Genomic DNA, 26,534 nt, shown 5'->3' with positions numbered 1-26,534 from the left:
GGGTAACGTGATCAAACCTTAAAGGATTCTCACACGAGATCTGGTGTTTGCGACCGACTGAGCAAAGACTGTGTTTCAAAAAACATTGAAAACTTCGTTGTGATGAGCAAATTTCATTTGAGAAGCAACAAATATAAAAACGACAGTTCGTTAAAGCCGTAAAATTAGATCAAATTAATAAAAACACAAAAAATATGATGCGGAATTGAACCATTGCGAGTACCACAGCATGGTGTTAATACTAAATTTAAAGAGAATTATTAAACGAAGGTGGCAATATGTTTGCACGTTAAAACTACAATAATTGCGTTGCATGGTGAGAACCAAGGAAGATAGATGGAAACCTGATTTTTCATTCAAGGAACAAATAGCGATCAACAGAAACGATCCAAGAAGACTAATGGAAGACCGTCAAATGAGAAATACTTAATAAGGTGAAATTAAATGGTCAAAACTTGATGCATTCACTTTTAGGCTGATTGCAAGAATAAAGTTGAACAAGCAACATTTGTGTAAAAAAAGCGAGCGGTCGGCAGCGAAGAAAGTAATCAAACAGGTTGGCACGATATGATACGAAAGACAACACGATGAAGTGACACAATTTCATTCAACTGATCATCAAAGGGCAACATGCATTTGGCAGCCTTACTTATGGAATAGCCGTTAAAGCAACATAAGGTTAAAATAGAGCAAGGACGTCTATAAGTCGCTCATCGAACCACTTTTCATTATACTAAGTTGGAGATCAGCAGCTTGTGTTGGTTGGCAGCGACGTCTTTTTCTATCAAGCGATGAACGCTATTCCGCGACCTTGTGTGGTCACGCGCGAAATGATATTTTTAAGTCCCATGTGGTTTAGTTCCATCCCTTACTGTTTAAAGCACTCCACTAAGACTTGGAACTTGGCAACCCTGGTAATTGCACCCTGCCGAGATGATACGTATTAAACAGGGAAGTCATTTCTGGAAGTTCCAAACCTGGATTTTCAAATCTGGCCATACCTTAAAGCAAACGCCGCCGCCTTGGTTCGATCCCGGTCAAGCGCAGGTCATCAACACGAAAAAGGCACAGAAGTTGAATTTAAGAGAAGTGGACGACACAACCGCCTTAAGGACGTCAAAGAATCGAAACCTAAAAGCGATGGAATGCAACAGGTGGGTGCATTCCCAGCAAAGAAGAATTCAGTAACTGCCTATCCAGACTCAGTTCCAACGTCCAGTGGTTTCAATGAACAAAAGCTGACTTGCGATACTGAAATCCTAGCAAGCAACCTAGCTAGTACAAGAATACTACCGAGAAGGGCTCAGGATGTGCTGATATTACCCCACAAGAAAACGTGGTAGTGCTGATAGGTTAAAGGTGTTAAACATAAACAGACGTGTCAGTGCCCCCAAGATATAACTGATATAAAACTGGTCAATAAAATTAGAGTAATTTCCCTTTTGGCTAGTTTAAAACGTTTTGTTCTTCTTCGCACAGTTTCTGTTGTTGGTCTTTATCCTGCTCTGTGGGAGGAGTTCTCCTTTTGAAGAATCCACATTTCCACAAGATGAGAATGATGATGATGAGGAAGACCAGCCCGCCAGCGATGGCGACAGCGATGATCCACCAGTCCACAGAAGTAGAAGGTTGAACTGGGCGGTAGACGGCATACGTGCTCACCTGAGAATGGCACAAAGACAAGTCAGTCAGATTGCAATGCGGCAATGAAAGCGATTTGCAGCAAAAGAGTTTCCACGACAAACTGCACACTGTGCGTAGGTGATTACGAACAAGGATGAAAAATCCAAAAGTAAGTGGAGCGACGTTTACTAAAGCAGCGTATTATTGTGCAACATGTGCTTGTGTCATCAGTTTGCAAAAGTATACAGTGAGTAGATCGGTGGCATTAAACAGATATCTATTTTATTGCACCTTTTAAGGTAAACTACTCGGAAGACACCTACCTCAGAAACTTGCATAGGACCAGGTCCAGGGAAGATGCGATAAGGATATTCTTTTATTTGGAAGACCATGCTGGAAGTTATGATGGAGTCGTGGCTGCTGGAAAGGATTGGCTGGAGCTTGAGTTGTCCCTTTAACGTGATGAGAATGTCAGACTTTGGTTTCATCTCCAGAACAACGCAAGTCATCTCGTAGCAATATTCCGACTCAGTCATGCAACTCTGTAAAAGTATATGTAGTGAAAGGGAGCTTTCTATGTTTCAACGAAATTATGATGCAGCGATATTAAAAAGCAAAGCTACATCATGAGGTAACTATGTGATAGTACAGCTCCGACGTTGAACAGAAGTGAAAACCGAATCAAGGCGCACACGAGGCATCAACAACACATGCGTAGTGGAACAGAAAGCTCCTATTTCTAATCTTTTGGAGTCAAAACTCAGGCGAAAAGTGTAAAAGTCTGATCCCAGAGGTCTCCCCATCACTTTAAATAAAACCTGCATTGCACCGTTACGATTGCACCCCTGCTTTTAACTACTGCTTTCAAACCAAAAATCCAAAGGAAATAATCTATCTTCCAAAGCATATGACTCACTATCTACACCGAAATCAAACAAAGTCGCAGCTAACGCCACAACTCTTCCAGCACAAATGCTACAAGAACACCTCACCAAACAAAAAAAATTAGAAACACCCTTGAAACATGCGCTATCCCTTCTGCCCCAATCACTTCACTCCGTTTTATTGCAAAATTTGGAAAATAGTTTCATGACAGTTTCAAGCGGTAATCCACCTTGACCTCTGCTCTGACACCAGCTCTCTTCTTGCTACTTTACGTTGTGTGATAATGCCAACAGTCGTTCCACAAACGAATAGCCTGCGTGTTACAGGTTGAATTACGAATATAAATGGAAAATAAGACTTAAAATAGTTTAACTTCCTATAGTATTAAGACGTAAAAAGAGAGAGCTCACGTATGAATTTGGTGGCCCGACGGAATCTGTGGTACCAGCGCTAGCGTTTGATGGGGCCAGCTCGGTGATGGTTTTGACCAGACTGGCGTTGACAATGTGCGCGTAGTGGCAGGAAACAGGTCCACTGGTGACCACCTCGTCAAGCAGCAACAGAAATTCACCGTTTGGAAGCTTGAGCGGCCACAGCAGAGACACGGTGGCAGAAGACACAGTTGATGGACCGAGATTTGTTATCTGCAGAAATAAGATGTCATTATCATCGTTCAACCGAGGTTTTGACCTGTTAAAAGATTCCACCGAACTTCGCTAATCAAAGAGCTCTCTTGAGATTTATATAAAATGTTGGGATTCCATCGCCTTCACGTAAGTAAGTCACTGATAAAGCACTCACCTCATAAGTATGTGTCACTTTCTTGGAAGCCGTGCTGTTATGAGTTTGCTCAGACAACGTGTTCAATGGGAAGAATTCCGGCCTGGAATAGAACGTAGCACGTTAAACAGGTCAACCTACACTGACGGTCGACAACAGAACTTGATCTACTCACTGAGACACGTTGTAGGTCTGGATCTTTGCTTCCACAGCGACGTCGATGTTAATCGGCACCATCTGGGTGGAGAAAGAACGTTCGTTCTTGCACGTCGCTTGCGTCCTGTAAAATGTTTAATCTGATCAACACCGAAAATATGGGGGTGGAGATTATGTTAAAATTCTTCAAATTGCTGTCACCCGCATATAAAACTTTTTGCTCGGTAAAGAGATTTAGTAATGGTATGCCGCAGTGCCGCACTGCACCCGTTGCCTACATTCATACACCATACGCCCGTAAGTTTGACGCCCCGGTTCACCTGCTAGAGTTGTCCACCTCTGCGTGGGTTCCATATTTGAACTGAACCATCATAAGCACCACAGTGTGGCTTAGTTCTATCAACACCGCGTCTAGTTTTATCATCACAATTTGTAATATACGGCTCTAAACGTCACTCCCGGCAAGCACATAAAACCAGAGATGCTGCTTACTGGTAACATTGCACTGGTTGGGCCCAAAGTGTCTGCACTTTGTGACCCTGATGAGCAAAGAATCATCTTAACTCGATACCACACTGTTTCTCTTCACTGATATCAGTGAGTTTCGTGTAAAATTGTCCCGTAGAACTTACTCGAAGGTCAGCTGCTCCACGTCACCGAGCAAATCGTGGATGCCGAACTTGAGATCAATCTCGATGTGCTGGTCGTTCTTTAGGGGATTCCCCACCTCACAGCTCACTGTCCGATTCACGTCGATGCAGTTGGTGCTCTGTTGTAATAGAAGCGGCATGTTTGACCACTGCAGAGCATCGCAACTTACAGAGGATGTCCATCCGGTTAGCATAGTTGGATAAGCGCCCGAGTTTTGTAGACAAAAAAAACAACAGGAAAACGAAGCAACGCACTTCAAGCACGGCTTTCAATACTGCAGTGCCTAGTGGGTAGAATTATTAACTGACAACATTTTAACAAGCGCCAAAAGTTTCACTCTGACAGTCTCGGTAACCGGGCCTGCGTGGGTGGTTCAACCCTTCACTGGATGTAAAACTGCCAAGATGAAGCGTTCAAAGAGGTTTTTTCAATCCCAGGATAAAGATTCAAACAACCGAGGTTTCACATTAAAGAGCTGCACAAATGACCTAGGCAACAGTTGCACGCAAAAATGGTACTGAAAAGCTGGTATTATGGTGATGAACGAAACTGAAGATGTCAGCTGTTGTGATGCTTGACATTGTGAAAAGCAACCTTTGAATCAACTTACGCTTGCATCCAGAGGTCCGTTGAAGGACGCGTGTTCAGGGTAGGTGACCACGAGGAGGGTCTGGTAGGCGTTGTCCTTGCTGTTGGTGATCGATGATGAAATCACAATCTCGGTGTAAGCGCCGATCAGCGCCTTCTTCGGAGCTCTGTGTTGAAACAAGTATAGAGATTTTTGCAAATTGTCCCATCCTAGGTAGCGGCCATTTAAACTTTTGTCTTTCTACTATGACCTGGAAAGCCGAAATGATAGATATGCTGCTATCCAAAAATAGCAAATTTATATGATCGTCTAAAAATTTTGAGGAGATGATGTTGAAAGTTTTAGCCCAATGGTCTCATTCGCGTGCGTCACTGTGATTAACATGGCTGTCTCTTTGGAATCAGAATCACTGATTCATGTACATTTTAGTCAAGATCTTAAACGCAGCTCTGCCTCCATTACTCACTCTTTATCTAGAATTAGAAAGTTAGGCAAGTTTGTTAAATTGCAGGAAAGGGTAAGCAACCGGCACTTGATAGCTCGAGAAAAATCGACAGCAAATAGTTTCTCAATAAACGATCTCTTGGTGCTTTCAGACGGGTAAAGTCCGGTTCTAGGAAGATGTCCCAGATAGCACATCTGGCGTTTTTTTACATTGATTAAACGCCTGTAAAAGTCTTGTAGTTTCTAAGCTTTGTAGTTTAAACCTTTTTTTTTCGATGACACTTTGCAACTTACGCTGCTGAGGTAATACCAAGTCCCGGGATACAAACGTCATCAGCCCCGCAGTCCTTGTACATCTCCGCTTGTGTAGTAGAGGAGGTGCCAGCCAGCATATCTAGGATAGGCTCTACAGGCACGTGGCTCTCATAAAGCCGGTAAGATATAGTCACCGACACGGGGGAGAGCTTGTCTTTCATGTCTTTCTGTAATTATCAAATAGTAGTGATACTTGTGGTTGCTTGCCACTAAACACAAAGCAAGCATGTCTAGGTCCATGCGCATAGCTGACCGGCTCTGCTGTTATGTATGCAGAACTCGATTTACATTTCTAAATCGAGTATACTATGGCATGCACAATTGCACATACGCAATCGCCGCCACGCTCAAGCGCATATCGCTTCAGATTTCATGCACGGCAAACTGAGCTTCAGGGTCCAACCATATTCCATGTAATTAGTATTACCAGCAATGGTGAAATCATCACACAGACGATGTATCTACAAAATTTCGCTTTTACAATGCGTTACCTACAATCCAAGTTTCATGATTGCCAAGGGGGCTATCTGCAACATACAGTACATGGAGACGTCTAACAAGGCTTATCTGGAAAAGCTTCACGACCACTCATAGGTACGTTATAAAATAGAAATAAGGAAAATCAGAATTGAAGCGTGAAATGACAGAACAGCACCTCCTTGTGATTACCAAAATATTGGCAACAAAATAGCAGGCAGCGCACCTTCATATACACCGTCTCGTTGACACATTGCGTCACTGAAGCCATCAACGTCATGTTCCTAGCGGAGGAATCCAGCAGAGTTGATCGTTTTTCGCCTTCCGGTTTGCTCGAATCGACATCGTATGAGTAAGAGATTTCTGAAATTCAACCACTCGATCAGCAATTCCCTTTTCAAACTGCCACTTGAGATTTGTTTGCACAAATGAGCATGCATCTAGACTAAAGCGACCGTGGTCTTGGGTTCAATGGAGCATCATTGACACACAACCAGAACCAGTAGCTACCTTCCAACATAAGAAACGAAACGGCTTCGGAACTTTCATGCGATAGTTGGACTTTAGATTGATGCTATGTTTGTAACAGGATGCGTTAGGTTTAAATAAAATGTCATGTTCATCAAAAACACGACACAAACTTCAATAACCCTCTTGTTTTTACTTTGGTGACAATCTATCGGTGCTACAAAATTGTACTAGTACCAGGTTTTCTGATACGCTGTCATCGTTTTTGTGTTGCTCTGCCACTGTGGATTCTCATTTAAAGTACTGTACATCCAATATTAAGGTGTCCCACTTTTAGGCGACTTTTCAGGAAAATTAGGTTCGGATCAAATTCTAACTGGATTTTCGTCACTGATTTCAAAAATGACGTTATTTTTTCGTTATGGCGTCATCTTGATGCGCCAGCTAGCGGATTTTTGTTTTTTTGGCCTTATCACGAATATGGTAAGAGCTAGAGAGTTGGAACTTGCGCCAAAATGACCGGAAGAGACGATTTCCTATTTGTTGTCAATACAATATGAAACGCTAACTGCAACAGAAAAGAAGTTATTTTGAAAAAAACACGTTTTTGCTCATTTTTGGACAAAAAAAAATGGGAAACACGACAATTTTGCTTGGGTTTTGCTCAGGGATATCTATAACTATAGTAGTTATAGATATCCCTGGTTTTGCTACAGTGATGCTTTTATTTCGATTTTAAGCTGCGCCACCTTGTTTAAAAATTAAGTACAGTGGTAGTAGCTTAACAATAGAATATAGTGACGCGTTTATTTCGATTGTTATGTCATAAACTGTAGATCCTAAAATAAAAATGATGCATTGTTGCATCATTTTTGTTTGGGATATTTTGCACACAAGATTCATAAATTTTGTCTGGCAAGCATTACGAAATACAGTTTTAGCAGTAAATCTAAGAGCGATGGTAACCCTTAAACTTAAGTAATCTGAAAATCCGACAAGATTGCGACAAAAGGCGTGTCCCATGCGCGTTGGATAACAACAGCGAGTGGTTACTTAAGAATGATTGGATATTGTGTTGAGCCTCATGGTATCTCTAAACGTCAACGTATGGTTTCTTTCATTGTGTTTATTTGCCAGCATTTTTAGTCATCCATCTAAAACCTTCTGCTGCTGAAGGGCCCTCAATTGTACTGTTTACAAGAGATTAATTACTTGCATACAAATATGTCGATGAACCAGTATTTAACGCTGTTCTGAAACATTTCGTTAAACATGCATCCCAATGGTTGAGCTCTAAAAACGTTGCTTTAAGTTCCCACGCTGAAGCTCCGTCTTTTGCTGCTGATGCGGTAAGACAGAAAAGTTTTCCAAGAAACGTTGATATCGAGCAGACGCTTTTGAAGCGTGGCAACTTAAGTGATTTTTTCTCCGAAGAAAGTAAGAAGGCTCCATGCATAGCATGTTTTTTATCTCCATCGTGTTTCGGCATACAAAGCGCTTCATTGGCAGACTGAAAGGCGTTGTGAACGGCTTGATTCGAGATGACCAAGATGATTTGGCCAAAACAGACTTGCGCATTTGTGCTGCTTTGCACAGTATGGTGTGATAAATAATCCCATTGAACTGTGTTGTGTTGTTGAATGGTGGTTTTGTTTGATAGATCTTAGAACTAAATGATCAAATGATCACCTAGTATTAGTAATTGCAACATGCATGTAAAAATCAGTCCTGAGGTAATCAATTGTAAATACAATATGCTAGACAACTACCACTGTACTTAATTGTTAAACAATGTGGCGCAGCACAGCAACTTAACGATCGAAATAAAAGCGTCACTGTAGCAAAATTGCCGTGTTTCTCATTTTTTTGTCCAAAAATGAGCAAAAACATGTTTTTTTCAAAATAACTCTTTTTCTGTTGCAGTTATATAATATATATGCAGTTATTTGTTAGCGTTTCATATTGTATTGACAACAAATAAGAAATCGTCTCTTCCGGTCATTTTGGCGCATGTCTCAATTCTCTAGCTCTTATAACAAAAATCCGCTAGCTGGCACATCAAGATGACGTCATAATGAAAAAATAACGTCATTTTTGAAATCAGTGACGAAAATCCAGTCAGGATTTGACCCAAACCTAATTTTCCTGAAAATTCGCCTAAGAGTGGGACACCCTAATACCAATGTTTTAAACTTCAGTAAAACTCAAGAGAAGTTCATACTAATAGAGGGAGGGAGGTTTTTGCCGGTGTATGAGAAGCAGGAATCGACACGGAAGCAGGCGGACGCAGAAGGAGAGGTGCAAGTCAATGCCTCCGGATCAACCTTGTTCGGTTTGATTTTGCTTGAAACAACAAGTTCCACCACTGGTCGCGATCTGTAATGTTAAAAGTGGTGAAAAATCGGCCAGTACAGTGAGTTGATGACAATAAAAAGCCAATAATTTCATTTCAAAGAAAGGCTAATTCAACAAAAAACCATATTATGGTGATATGGTAATCTGCACGCAAGACATAATATTTTTAAACAAAAACATCTCTCTAAGCTAGCTCCGACTCCACCAGGAGTATCAAAAACATGAAGCCACAAATAACCCACCTGATAAGCACAACTTGGTCTGAAAGATAAGCCCCCAGCACTGCGTCAGGATAACCGTTGTTGTCTACATCCTTTCCCCCTCTCATGGAGTAACCAAGCCCCCTGATGTTTTCCAGGTTTTCAAAGTTAGGGGACTTCTGTAAGTTGTACCCATGTATAACTTGCGAAGGTTTCTCGTGCAGGCCTTCCTTCCCCCCGTTGAAGACGTATACTGCTCCAGTCATGGTGCCGGAGTCGCTCTCATCGTTGTTTGTTTCGTATGGAGCCGACACAAGAATATCTGGAAAGATATTTTGCAGTCACTACTTTTGCATAGATTGGGACCAAACAGGTTGTCTTAAAATAAAACTTTTAACTTGTATATCACACGCCTACAAAACCAGGCGAAGTTGAGTCGCCTCTATTGTAAGTATTTTGATGCTTTCCAAAACTATTCGGAGGATTCTCATCAAAGTAGAGAGGCATACTGTAAATCATGGTAATTATCGGTAAAGATTGATCACCGATGCTGCAAAACAAAACCTCAAACTCCAGCCACTGGCCAGAATTACCTTGGAAGCCGTCCCCATTCACGTCACCAAGGGGCGCTATAGTGTTCCCGAATCGACCCATGGATGAAAAGCCCTCAAGTATTGTTGGCTGAGAAAACACTAGGTGGCGCTTTGGATTCTTGCTTTCCAAGCCTAAAAATAGATAATGACATTACAAATTTTTGCGCAGAATCGCTTTTATCTGAATTTTTATTACGTTTGCTTTGGTTGCCTCTTGCACTTGACTCATCCCGTGGTAGGAAATGTCATGCACAGATTGAACCAGAGCCTTAATGACTAACTTTTGTTGCACTATGGGTAAACACAGAAGAATTGCCTTCAGTTATAGTGAGGAGCACATGGTTAAAAATCTATACCTCACATTTTGGTTATGCAGAAAATGTTATCAATTTAATGGTATTGATTAAGTTGTAAATATAACATTAAATTACAGTTCAATGACATTTCAGAGATGCTGCCTAACGTTACCACTGCGTTGGTAGTAGACGTAGACTCTTCCGATCTCAGCTTGCTTGTACACTACGTCAGAGTAAAGAGGTGATCCCACAATGACGTCATCCAGGTTGTCCCCATTGAGGTCGACCACGGCCAAGCCTTGCCCGAACGACTCCCCGATCTGTGATAAAACAACATTAAATCGACGTAAATTTTCGACAACTCGGAATGAGTGGTGTGGGCGAACAACTAAACACAGACCGACTGAAGTTATTCATCTATTGTGGCAAGTGTGACGCAAGAATCGATTGTTGCGTTGCGATTAAGGCGTAAATTTTTACATTGTTACGTAACGTTCGTGACAAAAGCAACAACAATGTTGTTTTCTTACACTTTCCTTTTAACAAAGATTATTCACGCTGTTTCGAAGGAATTTTTATTTTCTTTCTATAAAGTACTTTTACGTATACCCGACAATAACAGACGATTTAGATGGCGAATTCAGTGATGTTTCATCGCACGGCTCATGCTTCCTGCGGAATGACTTTTAAGTAACATTGCCCAGTGACTAGGGTTAATACTGCTCTTTTAATTGTACAGAACGAATATTATTATTATTAAATGAGCCTGGTTACAGGATAAAAGTGAAAAGAAAACCGGTATTACCTTTCCTCAGAGATCTATACCCTACTGGGCCTACTCAACAACAAACGAATTTCAATTCAAATATTTCTCTTTGCTAATTCTCTCATTATTCGTACGAACCTCTGTTTTAGCTAGGGGTCGTGAAGTTCTGCTTTTTATCACCCTTGAGATAGCGACAGTGATGACCTGAACTAGTTATCAGGACATGCATCGAGCATAAGATAAAATTATGCTACGGTGGCTCAACTGTTTGATTTTTACATTGTTAGCATTAAGTACAACACTCAAAACTCTACGTAACGACAACGATAGTGCGCAGGACAGGAAGTAATTGACCAATCAGGAAATCATAGAACGACAATGCGGATGACGCAATCCTGCATTAATCCCAGTCAATGGCATGTTCTCAATGAGACAACTGGCAGGGAAGAAACGAACGGAGCGATGAGCTTCAAGCTCAATTTAACTTGACAATCATTCAACAGAATACCATGTCCTATTTAATCATTATGTCAGTCTTCATGCTGTCGCTTACAACACGCAACCAAAAATGCTTTACCAAACGTAGCAATCAGACAGACAATCAGACATGCATTGTATAGGTTAATAACCTGCTCTCCTGTGAAGTTAGCAAGTGGAGCTTCCAGATCTTCGTCGTACACAACGACGGCTCCAAGTAGATCGAAGCCCATCCTACGAGGAGCACTGGTCACCAGTAGTGCGAGGTTACTAGCTGTCCTCCCTGTTGCTACTGAGTAACCTACAAATACAAAAACCAGTCAATAACTCAAGTCAATGAAAGTGCTACTGCTATCCTACAAGCACAACCCCGTCCTCCAAACACAAAATAATAATATTTTATGTATTAATCTGATTAATTTACATGTATATTAAACATGAAAAGAACTTTGTTTTATTTTGTGTTTCGAGGAAAAACAAAGTTTTTAAAACGAACTGCAAAAAACCACACCCTAAACAAGCAATAGCAATTTTCAATACCTTAACTGAACAGTCAAACCAACGTCAAAATACACAAATGTGACTGCCATACATATATTTCCACATGGATTGCAGTCAAGAATCAATAAATTATACTTTATTTTTTCCTTGGAGTTCTTATTTTTCGGATCTGTGTTTCTCGCAAATAATTGGATTATGGCGACCTATGGATTGGATTGTAAAATCGGTCTTTTGAAAACAAATATCAAAACAGTTACAACATGAGTTCTGTCTCACCCATGTAATTGGAGTCATAGGTTTGTCGCAGATAGTCAACAAGCTGCCAACCGTCGGGCAGAACCGGGTGAAACTCGCCCGTATGGATAGGAAGGTCGCTGATGTTCTGGTCGAAGTTTTGCCCGATCACCATGATAGAACCTTGGCTGTAGTATGAGCCAACGGCACCAAGCAAGATCTTGTTGTTGTCCTAGATATATCAGTAAGTGCATCAGCAGATCACCCGAGATGACACAAAAGATTGGGCATTTGGGTATATAATTCTTATGATGATAAATCAAATCGCGTCAAGTGTTTAAGGAGTTATGACTTCATCCAGTACAGTACGATGTACATCAAGTTTTCCGCAAAAATCGTTGTTTGTCGAAATTGTCTCCGTTAACTATAATTAGAGCTTGGTCGGCCGATATCAGGACTAGCCGATATATTGTATCGGCTGTTTTTTGCCGATAAACATTGGCCGGCAAAAGCACACTCAAAACCAGTCATACATGCCTTTAGAAGAAACACAAGTTGCTCAAACCGTGGGTATGCTTTTGAATGTCTTGTTTTGTGCACGTGGAAGGGCGCTCTTCTAGCTGCCTATTTAATTGGTGCTGCTTGGTTGTGCTTCTGTTTATCAGGCCAGTGGCGGTGACACAGGTCTTTGTGCGAATCCTAGCAGAAACTCCTGTCGTGTTGGACTGATTTACGATGACAAAAGATGTTCTCTTTGGCATGAATGCTGAGAAACTGGGTTTTTTGAACTACAATTTGAAACTATTGAACTTTGATTATTGAATTGAACACAAAACAGTATTGCATTTGGTTGTTTCTTTTTTGTTTTTTTTGTGATTAGTGTTAAGAATGATTTTTCCATTACAGCAACCAATGCATAAACCTTCTTGGACTGGTTTGTTGCTTAATAACTTTGTTGGTAACAAATTTTTCGTAGTTGATATATATCGGTATCGGCCTAAAAATTTCATAAGTATCGGTATCGGCATCAGCCTAAAAAAGTGATATCGGTCGAGCTCTATAATAATTACGTATCACAAAGAATCTACAATAATTTAATAATACCGATTTAATTGGTGACAATGCCTCAATTTATCTAAACTCAATGAAAAAATGACAAACATGACAAAATCAACACGTGCCTCACGCTAGTAAGCTACTAGGCTAATGCAGAGGAGAACAAACAATGCTCACCTTGGTAAAGGCCGCGCTGAAACCAGCCTGACAAAAAGTATGCTTGTCTCCATAATGGTCCTGGCCGATACTGCTTTTACAGGGGAGATAACGATAAATGGTCGGTTCGTTCACAGTGAAGTCTTCAGTGAAATAACAAATCCCGATCAGGTCATAGATGACTGCCGTAGGCGTGGTGGTAGTGTGGGAAAACTGGGGGGCACACGACTGGAAAACACATGCTTGTCAGAGGTAACCAGTAACAGCTTTACAAGATGTTAAGGAATACTGTAAAAGCTTGTTTCTACTCTCAAATGCAAAAATGGTTTAATCCTAAGTTTAAATATTATATACAAGTTATTTCTTCAGACAGGCAAGGCACAACAATATATATATACATTATACAACAGGGTTGAGCATTATAAGAATATATTTGCATATTCACAAATAATTTAAGTCGAACCTTTCGGCTTAACTTCAGGCAACTAATCCTGTGACTGCCATTATGCACACTGCCATCAAAAAATACCAGCAGTCGACATCCCACAATATCAATTCGCAATGCTGATATGATGCAAAGAACATCCAACAACAAGAATGTGAAAGCATATCACCAATCAAAGGAACGAAACTGGTGCATAGATAACAAATTCTTAAACTACCTGCTCTGGCAGCTCAATGAGAGACACAAACTCGTGAAAATGAACAATATTGAGAGTTGGCAACACAGATTGTTAAGTATATATACGACATTAATGGACAAGGTTCTATTCATCAGACCTAAAGTAATGTACTATTGTTGTACTTTTAAAATCACTGTAGCCAGAGGGAGAGGGCTTTTGCTTGTTGAACCGTTGTTGCCTGTTAACCAGTGATTTTCAACCCCTGGGATGCTACACACTTGTGAGGATGAAAAAATTGTAATGCGGTTGATAAACATGGTGCAGATGAGGCGTATGAAAATTGTCCATGATTTTTATTATCTGTTTTGTGCAATAATTCAAATAATAATCCGTATGGAAAGCAACAGTCATGTGTCTGATTCCAGCATGCCAATTCAAGTTTTACTCTTCCAAGAATATGATTGGCTTCATTATACCCCAGGAGTTGAACCAATGCTGTATAAGTGTTTTTATAGCGGTTCTAATGTGTTTGTCAGTTGGCCTATCTTGACAATGCATTGGACACTACTGTAATACCAAGTGAAACAAAACATGAACACTTTGAACACTGTTGAAACGAAATGTTGCAAATCATTCATTTCCTGGAAAGCTCATGGAAAATCATGTCTTCTCAATGGTATTGGCAGTTAGCAACTGTTTCTTCATGTGTTTGAATGGACTCATCTTCAAATCCTTCTTGAGAACTGTGAACATGGTTTAATAGGCCATGTTCGCCTCTTTTGCCAGTTTTTGAATTGGATCTCTTGTAACGTTAATTATTGATGACACTATATGCATTAGCATATTGTCCTGTTCCTTGTATGCATAAATACTCAAGTCTTAGTGTCAACCCACAAGCAGCCATTACAACTTACCAGTGCTTGTTTACCCTCTCCAATAGTGACAGTTGAACCCAGCATCCCGTTCCGTGTATCACTTGTTGCTGAAATAAACAAGTGATTTTATGGACTATATAGATACATAATATATAATATATGCTGTAAATATAGTCAAAGTGTAAGGTTAATAGATTAGTTTCATAGTCCATGCACCAATACACATGAAACCTTCGTATGGTATCCCGTTCAAGCCAATCAATCTCTCTCTATGAGCAAAACCTATACAAACTGATACCTTTCAAATGCAGCTAGCTAAAAATTTTAAAACCATCCTAAATTGGCAACCTTTGTTGGAACCAGGGTTGGAAAAAATCATGATTTTTTTAAAAAAATCAAAAAAATCGGATTTTTTTGATTTAAATCGGATTTTTTTGATTTAAATCAGATTTTTTTGATTTTTTTTAGATAAAAAAGCGTCGAGTCTACTTGGGGGAAGAGATCATTTTAGTAAGATAGCAGAATCATTTTTAACCCCTTGATTGATTGAAAGGCTTTGCTTTGCAAGTGTTTAATCATTTTTATTATCATATTGTAGGCTAGCCTGTCTATTGCACATATTTTTAAGTAGGTGTGATATGTTGCTTTATACACATCACAATTGTGCATATCGAGATTGAGGTGAGTCTCAGACTGTCATCTCACTACACTAAGATCTTTCCTTACGTTTGAGCGCAAAACTCCCATCGTGACGTCACATTGCATGACAACATCTGTGTTGAATAAAAAGGAAAAATTCGCGCTAAAGTTTATGGCTCTACAAAATATCAATAGCTGTGGAATGGTAACATGTTTTTGAAAAAAGAAAGAAACACATTTTGCAAAATACTTCTATGATCTAAAAAGTACCAATCTTTTAAAACGGTTTTTAACCTGGACAGGCATTTTAAAAAAGGTCTAATAAAAATTAATCTGTGCCGTGTCTTTTAGCTCAAACTCTCACATTTGAAAACCCTGAGCCTCAATGCAGAATAGTGCAGCTTACCCTCTTTTGTATTAAAATGCTGAAACAATTTTTTGTCTGAGTTGAAATGCACAACTGAAACTCCGTATTATACTTAATTATCAGTATCTTAAATCACAGCTATACTTTGAGCTATTACATTGCTGCAACTTCAGACCAAGGCTCATCCTTTCTCATAAATGACAAGAGCAGTCACCCTGGCCATGTGCAATTATTCCCACCTACTAACGTTATTGTCCTTAACATCACAGATATATTATGATAGTACCATCCTTACTAAGTCACAGATCATTTTTCTGAATCGTTGATTGTATTTTTTTTTACCTAAAAAGCTCTAGCCTAATATACTATGTTGGAGCTGGTATACAAGTCCCAAGTGTGAACTGCCAAGTAAACTAAGTTGCCTTTCAAAACATGCATAGCCTATAGCCTTATGTATTTAAATATAACTTTTTACAAAGAAGCAGTAAAACGTTTGTTGATGTATTTATTTTTATTTTAGCAAATAAAAAATCATTTGATTTTTTCAATTGATTTTTTTGATTTTTATTGTTTGATTTAAATTACGATTTAAATCAATGATTTAAATCATTTGATTTAAATCAGCCAACCCTGGTTGGAACAGCAATTAGTTCCAAGTTAGCATTATTTCCAGAGAACAGTGATTTAGGTACAAACAACAAAGGAAAAGTGAAACAACAAACGTAATTATTGCATGTAAATTTACCAAAATTCTGGGCAAAATGTTCAATTGTCATTGGACGACAATGATTTTTGTATGGCATGCCGATGGTCTATAAAGCCTCAATTGATAATGATTTAAAATATTCAAAATTAATCTGAATTTCATCTACACTGTGCGTGCAGGTCAAACTTTGTGCAAAACTAGTAGTCCTTGCATGGACACATTTGGTTAAATTAACAATTGAACATCTGAAACACAAAATATTTGAAGAATGCTTGTTCAAGAAAAACCTAAAACTGCAAAACATTTTGCTTGACACAACTAACCGATGGGGATGGTCACAACGTCACAAATGGTGTGAAAAGCTGAGATGTTGTACTGACACTTGTAGACTTCCCCTTCCTTGAACCTTGCATTAGGAGCCCCGACCAAAATCCTAAAAACACAAGTCAAATGCCAAGCATCAAACGCTGACCAGTTATTAACAAAGAACTGGGATAATTGAAAAACAATATCAACCTACATAATACGGGTCTGCTACTATTCGGCGAGTGCCCTATTCGGCGAGAGCCTTTTTCGGCGATTTTTCAATTTTTTTTTTCAATTATCGGGTACCGTAGCCTAATTATCATTGCTGCTTTTACATCGATTTAACGACGCTAAATGTTCAAATAACCCCCTAACTCCAACCCTAACCTCTAACCCCAACCATGACCATACTAGTAGAGAGGGTCTGCTACTATTCGGCGAGTCCGATTCGGCGAGTCCGATTCGACTAGTCCGATTCGGCGAGTTCCCTATTTGGCGAGAGCCCTTTTCGGCGAGTGCCCTATTCGGCGAGTTTTTGAAATTTTTGAAAGGAAATTATCGGGTACCGTAGCTTAATTATAATTGCCGTTTTTACATCGTTTTAACGTCGCTAAACGTTGAAATCGTGGAGAAAGGAATAAAAAGAAAATTTTTGAACTATTAAATTAAAATTCGTCATGTCAGTTCAGTTGTTTTTATTTCTGACCATCATATGAAAAACAATACACGTCAACATAGCAAAGGTAGAAGCGACAAAACGCGAACGTTAAAACGTGCTTGAATTCGTCATGTCAGTTCAGTTGTTTTTCTTTCTGATCATGATATCAAAAACAATACACGTCAACATAGCAAAAGTGTAGAAAAAGGTAGAAGCGACAAAACGAGAACGTTAAAACGTGCTTGTGACCGAAGTAAGTTATTGAGTTGAAAGAAAATTTGGTACGGTCGCAACACTTTCAGAAAAATTTAAGATATGAAGGGAAAATAAAACAAAGAAAATGTTCCAAAAAAAAAATAGATCATGTTTATGTCTATAAGTTAGTACTTTTGAATAGTTAAAATGATTAGTTTGGACCAACAAATGTGTGGCCTACAGCTTGGATTGAAAGGAAATTATCGGGTACCGTAGCCTAGTTATCCCGACCAGCAAAAATTTGTTCCAAGAACACAGTTCATTTTTACATTGTAGTAACAGAATGAAATAGCTAAACAAATGTGTGGCCTATCGTGTTAACGTCGCTAAACGTTGAAATCGTGTAGAAAAGGGAGCTTTTGCTGACTAGGATACTTTGAAACTGAGAAACATTCACAGAAGCCCTACGATTTGTTCCAAGAACCCATTTAGCATAACATTTCATTTGTACATTGATTCAACGTCTGAATACATTATCTTAAAAATGCAACGTATCGTAGGGCTTCTGTGAATGTTTCTCAGTTTCAACGTATCCTAGTCAGCAAAAGCACCTTTTTCTACACGATTTCAACGTTTAGCGACGTTAAAACGATAGGCCACACATTTGGTTAGCCTTTTCATTCTGTTACTACAATGTAAAAATGAACTGTTAGGCTAACTGGGTTCTTGGAACAAATTTTTGCTGGTCGGGATAACTAGGCTACGGTAGCCTACCCGATAATTTCCTTTCAATCTAAGCTGTAGGAGTGTAGGTCACACATTTGTTGATCCAAACTAATCATTTTAACCATAGGCGCCTAAGCCGTGGGGGCCAGGCCCCCACGCATATTTCCGCGTGGGAGCAACTTTTTATGCGGCATTGATACATAAAACAATAGATGAACTAGCGATCGGCAGCAGAAAAACATTTTTAAATGCAAACCGCAACAGCTTCGCAGTAAATAATCCCTAGAACGAGTAGCGATGCTACAATCCCACCCCAGACAAAAAAATCTGTCATTTTTACATTGATTTAACGTCTGCAGACGTTAAATCAATGTAAAAATGACAGATTTTGCTGCCTGTGACATAGCAAAAATCTACCATTTTGCGTCGATTCAATGTCATCAGATGTTGAATGCACCCAAAAACAACATAATTTGCTACGTTGACGCAGCGTGCGTTTAACTTAATGCGCTTGCAAACAGCCTCGCTGTCGCTTTCGAAAGTCGAAACCTCTGCAGAGAATTGTCGCGGCAGTGAATCGGTTGCTGTGAAAATGAACTTGAAGTCTCGGCCCGAGGTTACCACTAACCAACGTAACAAGGGCTGGTACAAACCTTACTGCCCACAGTCGCACAAGCGGCATAATCAACACAACAACGGACTCGCGCAAACTGCATGGCGCACACACGACCGTTGCCATAGAAACCCGATCAAAGGCGGGGAATATGCGCATCTTTTGTTTCATCTGCAACACGAAAACGGGCGTATTACAGCGAATTGAAACTTGAAAGCTGGTCAGCCATAAGTTGCGATATTGTAGTGAAAAGGGAGCAATGTCAAGTCGAAAACTTAATCAAACGTCTCTCTGTAACTATTTTTCAAGGGCTGTTTATGGATGTCAGCAACTTTTAAATTTATTAAAGGTGACGTGCTGTTGAATTGATGTAAACATGAATGATTTTGCTTTCAACAGGTATATTTTCAAGCATATGATCAAGTTAGTATTTTCATTCCATTTACAGTATATCTTTTAGTAAACCTTTTCGTCTCTTGTTTCATGCTAATAAATCTAGTTCGTTGCTAAACTTTATGTTGTGCTTAGCTTAAAGAGTCGCAGTCCATCAACCGCTAGCCAACGCAGACGCATAGCATGTGTTTTGGTCGAGCTTTGTTTATAATCATTAACGGTAGGTCGAACGTAGCGATAACTCCGAGTGTGGCAATAAAAGCAATCCTAGTGTGACGACATAATTCCGTCATCCATCTGCGTGACATTTCGCTGAAATTACCTTGCTGCTGATGAAACACGCTTTCGCCCCCACGGCCAAAAAAATAGTTAGGCGCCTATGATTTTAACTATTTAAAAGTACTAACTTATAGACATAAACATTATTTTTTTTGTAACATTTTCTTCGTTTTATTTTTCCTTCATATCTTAAATTTTTCTGAAGGTGATGCAACCTTGCCAAATTTCTTTCAACTCAGTAACTTACTTCGGTCACAAGCACGTTTTAACGTTCGCGTTTTGTCGCTTCTACCTTTTTCTACACCTTTGCTATGTTGACGTGAATTGTTTTTGATATCATGATCAGAAATAAAAACAACTGAACTGACATGACGAATTCAAGCACGTTTTAACGCTCGCGTTTTGTCGCTTCTACCTTTGCTATGTTGACGTGTATTGTTTTTGATATGATGGTCAAAAATAAAAATAACTGAACTGACATGACGAATTCAAGCACGTTTTAACGCTCGCGTTTTGTCGCTTCTACCTTTGCTATGTTGACGTGTATTGTTTTTGATATGATGGTCAAAAATAAAAACAACTGAACTGACATGACGAATTTTAATTTAATAGTTCAAACATTTTCTTTTTATTCCTTTCTGCACGATTTCAACGTTTAGCGACGTTAAAACGATGTAAAAACGGCAATTGTAATTAGGCTACGGTACCCGATAATTTCCTTTTAAAAATTTCAAAAACTCGCCGAATAGGGCACTCGCCGAAAAAGGCTCTCGCCGAATAGGGAACTCGCCGAATCGGACTAGTCGAATCGGACTCGCCGGATCGGACTCGCCGAAACGGGCCATTCCGTAGTAGAGATGACCGGCTATGTCACATTTTGAAGCCTTAAAATACCGGGCCGACTGTTTCATAGCAGTTCGGCAGACAAAACACATTACTTTTGCCTTGAGAGTATGTAGACATGAATCGCGGGTTTGTGGACGTTGACTCAATGTAAAGAAAGTTTGTAAATTGAGAGCTGAAACATTGCGCAGCTGGACATTTTGCTTGATGGGAGTGAACCATGAAGTTAACTCATACGCAGTTAGTCACAGCATAGGCAAGTCTAGCAGCTAGAGTGAAAAGGAAAACAATATAGTCGCACAATATGTGCACTTGTGCAGTTAGTTTTCATGTGATATTCTCAAGCAACATAGCACAGAAAAGTAATGCACGGAACCGAAATTATGTAGCTGATTACTGAGCAAATCAAGCTTCTGATATGCAATGGCTACCGACCTAGTTGTATCTTCACTTCAGCATACTTTTTAATTGCTACTGTAGCCTACTTTAACTTTGTAGTCAGTTGACGAAAGGAAAGCAGGTTAACTTCATGTTCGCAAAACTAAACTAGATAAACTAATCGTTTTCTGTCAGCAAAATATTGTAACTCTTTGATCAATGTATGAATCGTGATGCAAGTCTTGGCATGTAGGATAGCCTATACAATTATACATGATCACGAATCGGTCATGATCTGTAGTTCACATGTTCAAGTAGATGATGGACTTGTTCTTTCATTGCATTTTATAGAAATTAAGTGACAAAATGTCTTAACAAATGCGTTGCATTTAGTTGCAAATCAGGCTACTTTACTTCTGCTACCAATATTTCTAAGTTTGCTTTTCCTCTGGATATTGTGTAGTGTTGCTGCTGCAATGGATAAAATTTGTTAACCGATCTAACTGGGAGCCTACAAAAAAGTCTGTTTTGTGTATGAAACATTTTGAAGAGAAATTTGTAAGTTATGGTAAAAGAAATAATCTCAAGTGGCATCTAAATCCAGTTCCGACAGTTCACTCAATTCAAGCATTAAAACGCCATCACTCCATCAGCTTTACCAACTCCAGCACCACCTCCACGAAAAGCACCCAAAATTCGTATAAAACAACTTGATGAACTGGTAGACTTCTCGTAGAAAAACAGAATATCTTATTTTCAGTGACATAACTGAGACACACTGCCCAGATGGTTTCCAGTACTGTCGGGAATAAACCTTTTTGATTTTTTACAACATTATTTCTGACAAGTTGTCTGGCTTTCCCCAGGTTGCTGAAGCTGTTAGTAGATCGAAATTTGCATGTGCAAAAAGATTTGTTGAAAAGGGATATTCATTTTTGGAAAGAGGATCTAGCTGCAAGTGATCCATGCATTTCAAGCTTTGAAAAGTTTCAGGAAGATGTGGATGAAGTTACCATAGAAATGTTTGACGTCCCTGGACGCAACATTATCTTCTAAAAGTGCAAAAGTTGGCTTTACAATAGCCGGTTATATTGCAAAAAACTTGTTAAATGCTCCAAATGTGCAATGTGCAAAAGTTTACTTACAGCTGATTCTGCAGCTAAAGCTCCTTTGTACTTTCAGCTTTTGTCAAGGGGGGCATCAATGTGCCTTCTCAGCCACTTTCTGATTTTGTTTATAGTGCTTTTGCTGCTTTAGATGTTGTTGAAGAAAAGGTACGCAGTTACGTGGATTGCCTTGTCGAAAAACTATGCAGTAGCCTATGTTTTCAAAAAATATCTTTTCTCTGGTGTAAAGTTTACATGTGAACTTTGCATCGAAAATCGTTGTTAATAATTAATATTTATTATAATAATTACCAAAAGATTATAAATGAGTCAAAAAGAAAGGATAACATTGTAGCATTTAAGAAAAGGCAAAAGTAGTTTAAGATTCTATTGTAGTTATGGGATGTCTTTTTTTCGTCACCATGATCACTATCGTCTTTGTAGTCCCCCCCCCCCACTTCATTGAATAAAACATATACGGCATCATTATTTTCGCATGTCCTTACACTATTTCTGTTGTAAAAAAAATAGTCTGTGCTGTTTGCTATTGTTTATTTTGAGATGTTTGTTCACTTACAAATTATTAATTTGCACCATTTATTATGTAGTTTGGTAATGCAATATGTCTAAATATGTAAGGTTAGGCACCTGTTAAATGCATTAAAAACGCCTAACAAGTCTGAAAAATATCTCCTTTGTTGTACCCCATGCCAGTAAGAGCAGTTTCTTTGTTAGTCCAAATTTCAAGTATTTTTCTATCGGCCCGTTGTAAAAAGGCCTTCGTATGTGACATAGCCGGCCATATTCTACTAGGTGGCCATGCCCCAACCCATAAAACGTCAATGATAATTAGGCTACGGTACCCAATAATTTAAAAAAAAAATTCAAAAAATTGCCGAATAGGGAACTCGCTGAAAAAGGCTCTTGCCGAATAGGGCTCTCACCGAATTGGACTAGCCGAATTGGACTCGCCGAAACGAGCCATTCCGACATAATACGTATGTTCAATAAATAGACCTACATGCATTTGGTAAAATCACTATTGATATTGGCATATAACCAATATTTGTGCTGGTGTCTATGTTGTTAGTAAACTATGAATCTTTTGCATGCTGTGTAGTTTTGCTGTTATAGTATTACTGTATTGCGCAACAAAGCATACCAAAAAAAAGACCAGCAGATAAAACTGGTGCCATGTAAACATTCATGAAAGTTGATGAAGCTAACATTATCAATAAACCTTTAATTGCCATATACAGACGAAATCGGTTAATCGAATCACCTATTTGATGACGTTTTGATACGATTATACGATTGATTCGTTTAACCAATTTACTAAAAAAAAGGTTTATTGTGAATGGGCGTAATTGTTGGGAAGATTAGGCTGCAACGCACATTACAACTGTGCTGATTAGGCTGCAACGCACATTACAACTGATGCTTCATACAACTGTTTACAATTCTGGTCAAACTTTAAAGAGTTTACTAGTTCTGTGTTACATAACATTATGCTGTATGTTCCAGCCAGCAAAACTGGTCCTTTTTACATTGATTTATTATCTGCAGACGTTGAAACAATGTAAAAAAGACCAGCTTTGCTGACTTGGCTGAGCAGGAATGATCAAAGCATTTTTCTGCAAACTGAAGCAATCGGACTTTTTTTAATCTCACCGATCTCTGTGACGTCACAACGCAAACTTTGACGTTGACGTTTTTGATTCAAGCGTGCTATTTTTAGCTCGTACCAGCTGTGTAGTTTAGAATATGGAACGTGGCCTACGAAAATAGTGGTATGGTAGAAAAACACGGCTCACACTCATTGTTTTGAAATCGCAAAGTTTTTTTTTCAAGTCTTTTGCGGTGTCTGGTAAAATAATTAATTTGCAATGTTCTTCGACTGAACGAAACTGCACAAATGAAATTATGCACTGCATTTCACAACAGTAGGCTACTTTTTTCAGCAATTTAAAAAAAATTCTCCAAAGTTTTCTGGTAAAAACTTTTGGACATGCTTTCCAACACTTCCCTCTTAAGACAAAATAATTTGTCCATGTCCATTCCTTGGAAGGCCAGTCGTGACATCAAAAGCATTTAAACTTCTTTAGTGTGATTATTCCTTTTGTGTGCTCTTTTGTTACAATGAAGCCCAGCTGTGCAAAATTGGTTCTTTGTAGCGCGATGTCTAGAACATAAGATTATGGCCTGGGATTACAGACACTTGTCTTTGTTTTGAGCGGAATGGCCCGATTCGGTGAGTCCGATCCCTTAACGGGGGATTTTTTCAATTTTTTTTTAAATTATCGGGTACCGTGGCCTAATTATCATTGCCGTTTTAAGGTTAGGGGTTAGGAGTTAGGGGTTAGAGGTTAGGAACTCACCGAATCGGACTCACCGAATCGGACTCACCGAATCGAACTCACCGAATAGTAGCAGACCCGTTTAGAGCGCATGCGTCTGTCTCACCTTTGCTTCATTTCGCCTTTGAACATTGCAGACAATAATGCGAAGCAAAAAAGAGACAATGTCTTTTCGCTAACGGATATAATTATACGATTAAATGAATGAATCAAAAGTGAGAAAAACTAACTGGTAAAGGTGATCAGGTACTATGACACTTCCTTAAATGGGCGATCAACCTAACGCAGAAAGCAATCATTAAGAAAATAAATCAATAGTTTTTTTTCAATCCAGTTGTGCTGATGAATCCTATAGGAAGAAAACCGGTTCCACAACATAAATTATATTATATTAAAAAAAATTTTGAAATACTATTGCGAGTGTTAACCTGGTCAAATGGTTTAAGGTTTAGACTTGAAAAAAAACTATTGATTTATTTTTTTAAATGAATGAAGTATGCAAACTGGAAGCAAATCCTGATGCTTTTATCCGACTTATTCTTTTAAGCGGTATGCGCTTAACCGATGTTTTTACTTAACATTAGATTGGATTTGGTTTGGGATTTCAGGTTTTGATTCAAATAAACGATTGATACGTTTAAGCAGTATACTATTAACCGATTTCGTCTGTAGTTTGTAAAAGTCCTATGTACAAGTGAGTAGCTTGTGACATTTCTTCAACGATATTTTCAAAACATTTCCTGTTTTAAAAATTTAAAGCTGAAAACAAGTACCGTACTTTTTATTGTTCTTGAGACCCAAATATATGAAAGATATATATGTTTCATGCACTCTGTGACAGGTACAGAGTCTGCTACTGGGCAACGTCTGTTGCATTCACACATAATTTGCTTAAATAGTGTGAGACTGGAAACTACAGAGAATTGATATACTGTATTTTCTTGAATAGAAACTGCCCTTGAATAGAAACCACACAATTTGATTAAAAATAAACAATAAAAGCCGCCCTCACATGATAGCCACAGAAGACAATAATAAAATCTAGAAAGTGACTACATTTACGTTGCCGTAAATACAGCCATTAATGTTATGATTTTCCAAACTTCATTTAAGCAAATAAAGATTCACAACCATAGAACCATAACCTATGTTCTGCTAAATAGCTACAGAAATGTCATGTACAAGACTTTTACTATTTGGAACCTGTCTCCAAAACTCAATTGTAGAGTGGCATTCTCAAAAAATTTTAGAGCTATGTGTTCTTACATTTCAATGTTTCATTTCTATAGTAGACGTGTAACTTGTGACAAACTGGACAGCCATATAACTGACCATGTTAACCTTTATTGGATTTACAAGGATATTAAATATGGATTTAGCTCCTGCAAATCTGACTTGGACATTTGAAACTCCTCTAATAAGCTTAGTCCTTGTAACTTATTTTGGTATTCAATCAATTTGTGCTCTGAACTTACCTTTTCAGGAAAGCATTATTTGTTCTCATTCTGACATTGCCAAAATGACACGTTCAGGATATTTTTGACATAATCATCATCATCATCATAATGTATTTTTGAAAAAATTTAACTTGTTTTGAAAATAAAAAACCGCTTGAGTGTGTCTGGTACAAACTTTTGAGTTTCACCTTTCTCAATTTGGAATATTACTATTCAGTTAGAAGAGCCACAAAAAAATTGTTGGCGAGCCGCAGTTTGCCCACCATTGGTCTATATTTTCATTACCCCGGGTTGGTAATGTTTGCTTTAAAATTAAATATGCTGTGATGGTAAAAAAGTGCACACTATCTTTGGTCTCATCATACAAAACAAGCATATTAGTCTAAAATAAAACTTAAATATGAAAACTTACCATGCATCATTTGCATCTGCATAGTAATCAACAGCATAACCAAAGTATGCGTTTCTTCGAGGGCTAGTAAAGAATATTGGAAATTCTGCATCCAAATTAAATGCAACTAAAATTTTTAAATTGTCCAGTGATACAAGCAAGCATAATAAACATTTTAACAAACTATAATAATATTGCATTATGCTAGTAAATGCACCTGCAATTAATAGCAAGATGTATAATCTAGACCAGGAAATTTTGGCACAGCTGTATGATAGTATATACGGTAGTATATACAATATACATATACAATGTACAGCTATGCCAAAAGACAACCTTGTACAGTATACTGATTTATTCCCTTCATCGTCATCATGCTAAACCTAATATTGTGAACAATGTGCCATTTTGCAATAAATCATGTAACTTCCTGTTTTACAACAAGTTGAACTTTAGAATTCAATAATGAAGATAACTTGCTGCTTCACAATGGTTTTTGTCAATACACACATGCTGGATCTGTTGCTGGCAACTGACTGCAAGGCATGTAACAAGAACAACATATCAACAGTTTCTACAGTGCATAGCCTACCATATGCC

General features: G+C 38.7%; 1 protein-coding gene across 1 annotated transcript; it reads right to left on the bottom strand.

The window, feature by feature from the left end:
- Positions 1 to 40: 40 nt before the first annotated feature.
- On the bottom strand, positions 41 to 26,136 carry LOC145772330 (integrin alpha-8-like). The gene is made up of 19 exons (XM_082584204.1): positions 25,956 to 26,136; positions 16,556 to 16,665; positions 14,560 to 14,627; positions 13,044 to 13,250; positions 11,853 to 12,042; positions 11,228 to 11,376; positions 10,005 to 10,152; positions 9,537 to 9,668; positions 8,986 to 9,265; positions 8,610 to 8,764; positions 6,147 to 6,283; positions 5,423 to 5,610; positions 4,706 to 4,850; positions 4,077 to 4,213; positions 3,464 to 3,568; positions 3,310 to 3,391; positions 2,919 to 3,152; positions 1,947 to 2,165; positions 41 to 1,662 (listed from the first exon to the last, which is right to left on the bottom strand). The coding sequence occupies exons 1-19, from the start codon at positions 26,132 to 26,134 to the stop codon at positions 1,447 to 1,449; spliced, it is 3,081 nt and encodes a 1,026-aa protein (XP_082440330.1). The 5' UTR covers positions 26,135 to 26,136; the 3' UTR covers positions 41 to 1,446.
- Between the last annotated feature and the right edge of the window lie 398 nt (positions 26,137 to 26,534).

Source organism: Aplidium turbinatum, chromosome 6, assembly GCF_918807975.1.
Source record: "Aplidium turbinatum chromosome 6, kaAplTurb1.1, whole genome shotgun sequence".
Lineage (NCBI taxonomy): Eukaryota > Metazoa > Chordata > Ascidiacea > Aplousobranchia > Polyclinidae > Aplidium > Aplidium turbinatum.
Note: the sequence above shows the minus strand (reverse complement) of the source record. Positions and strands in the feature narration are given on the sequence as shown.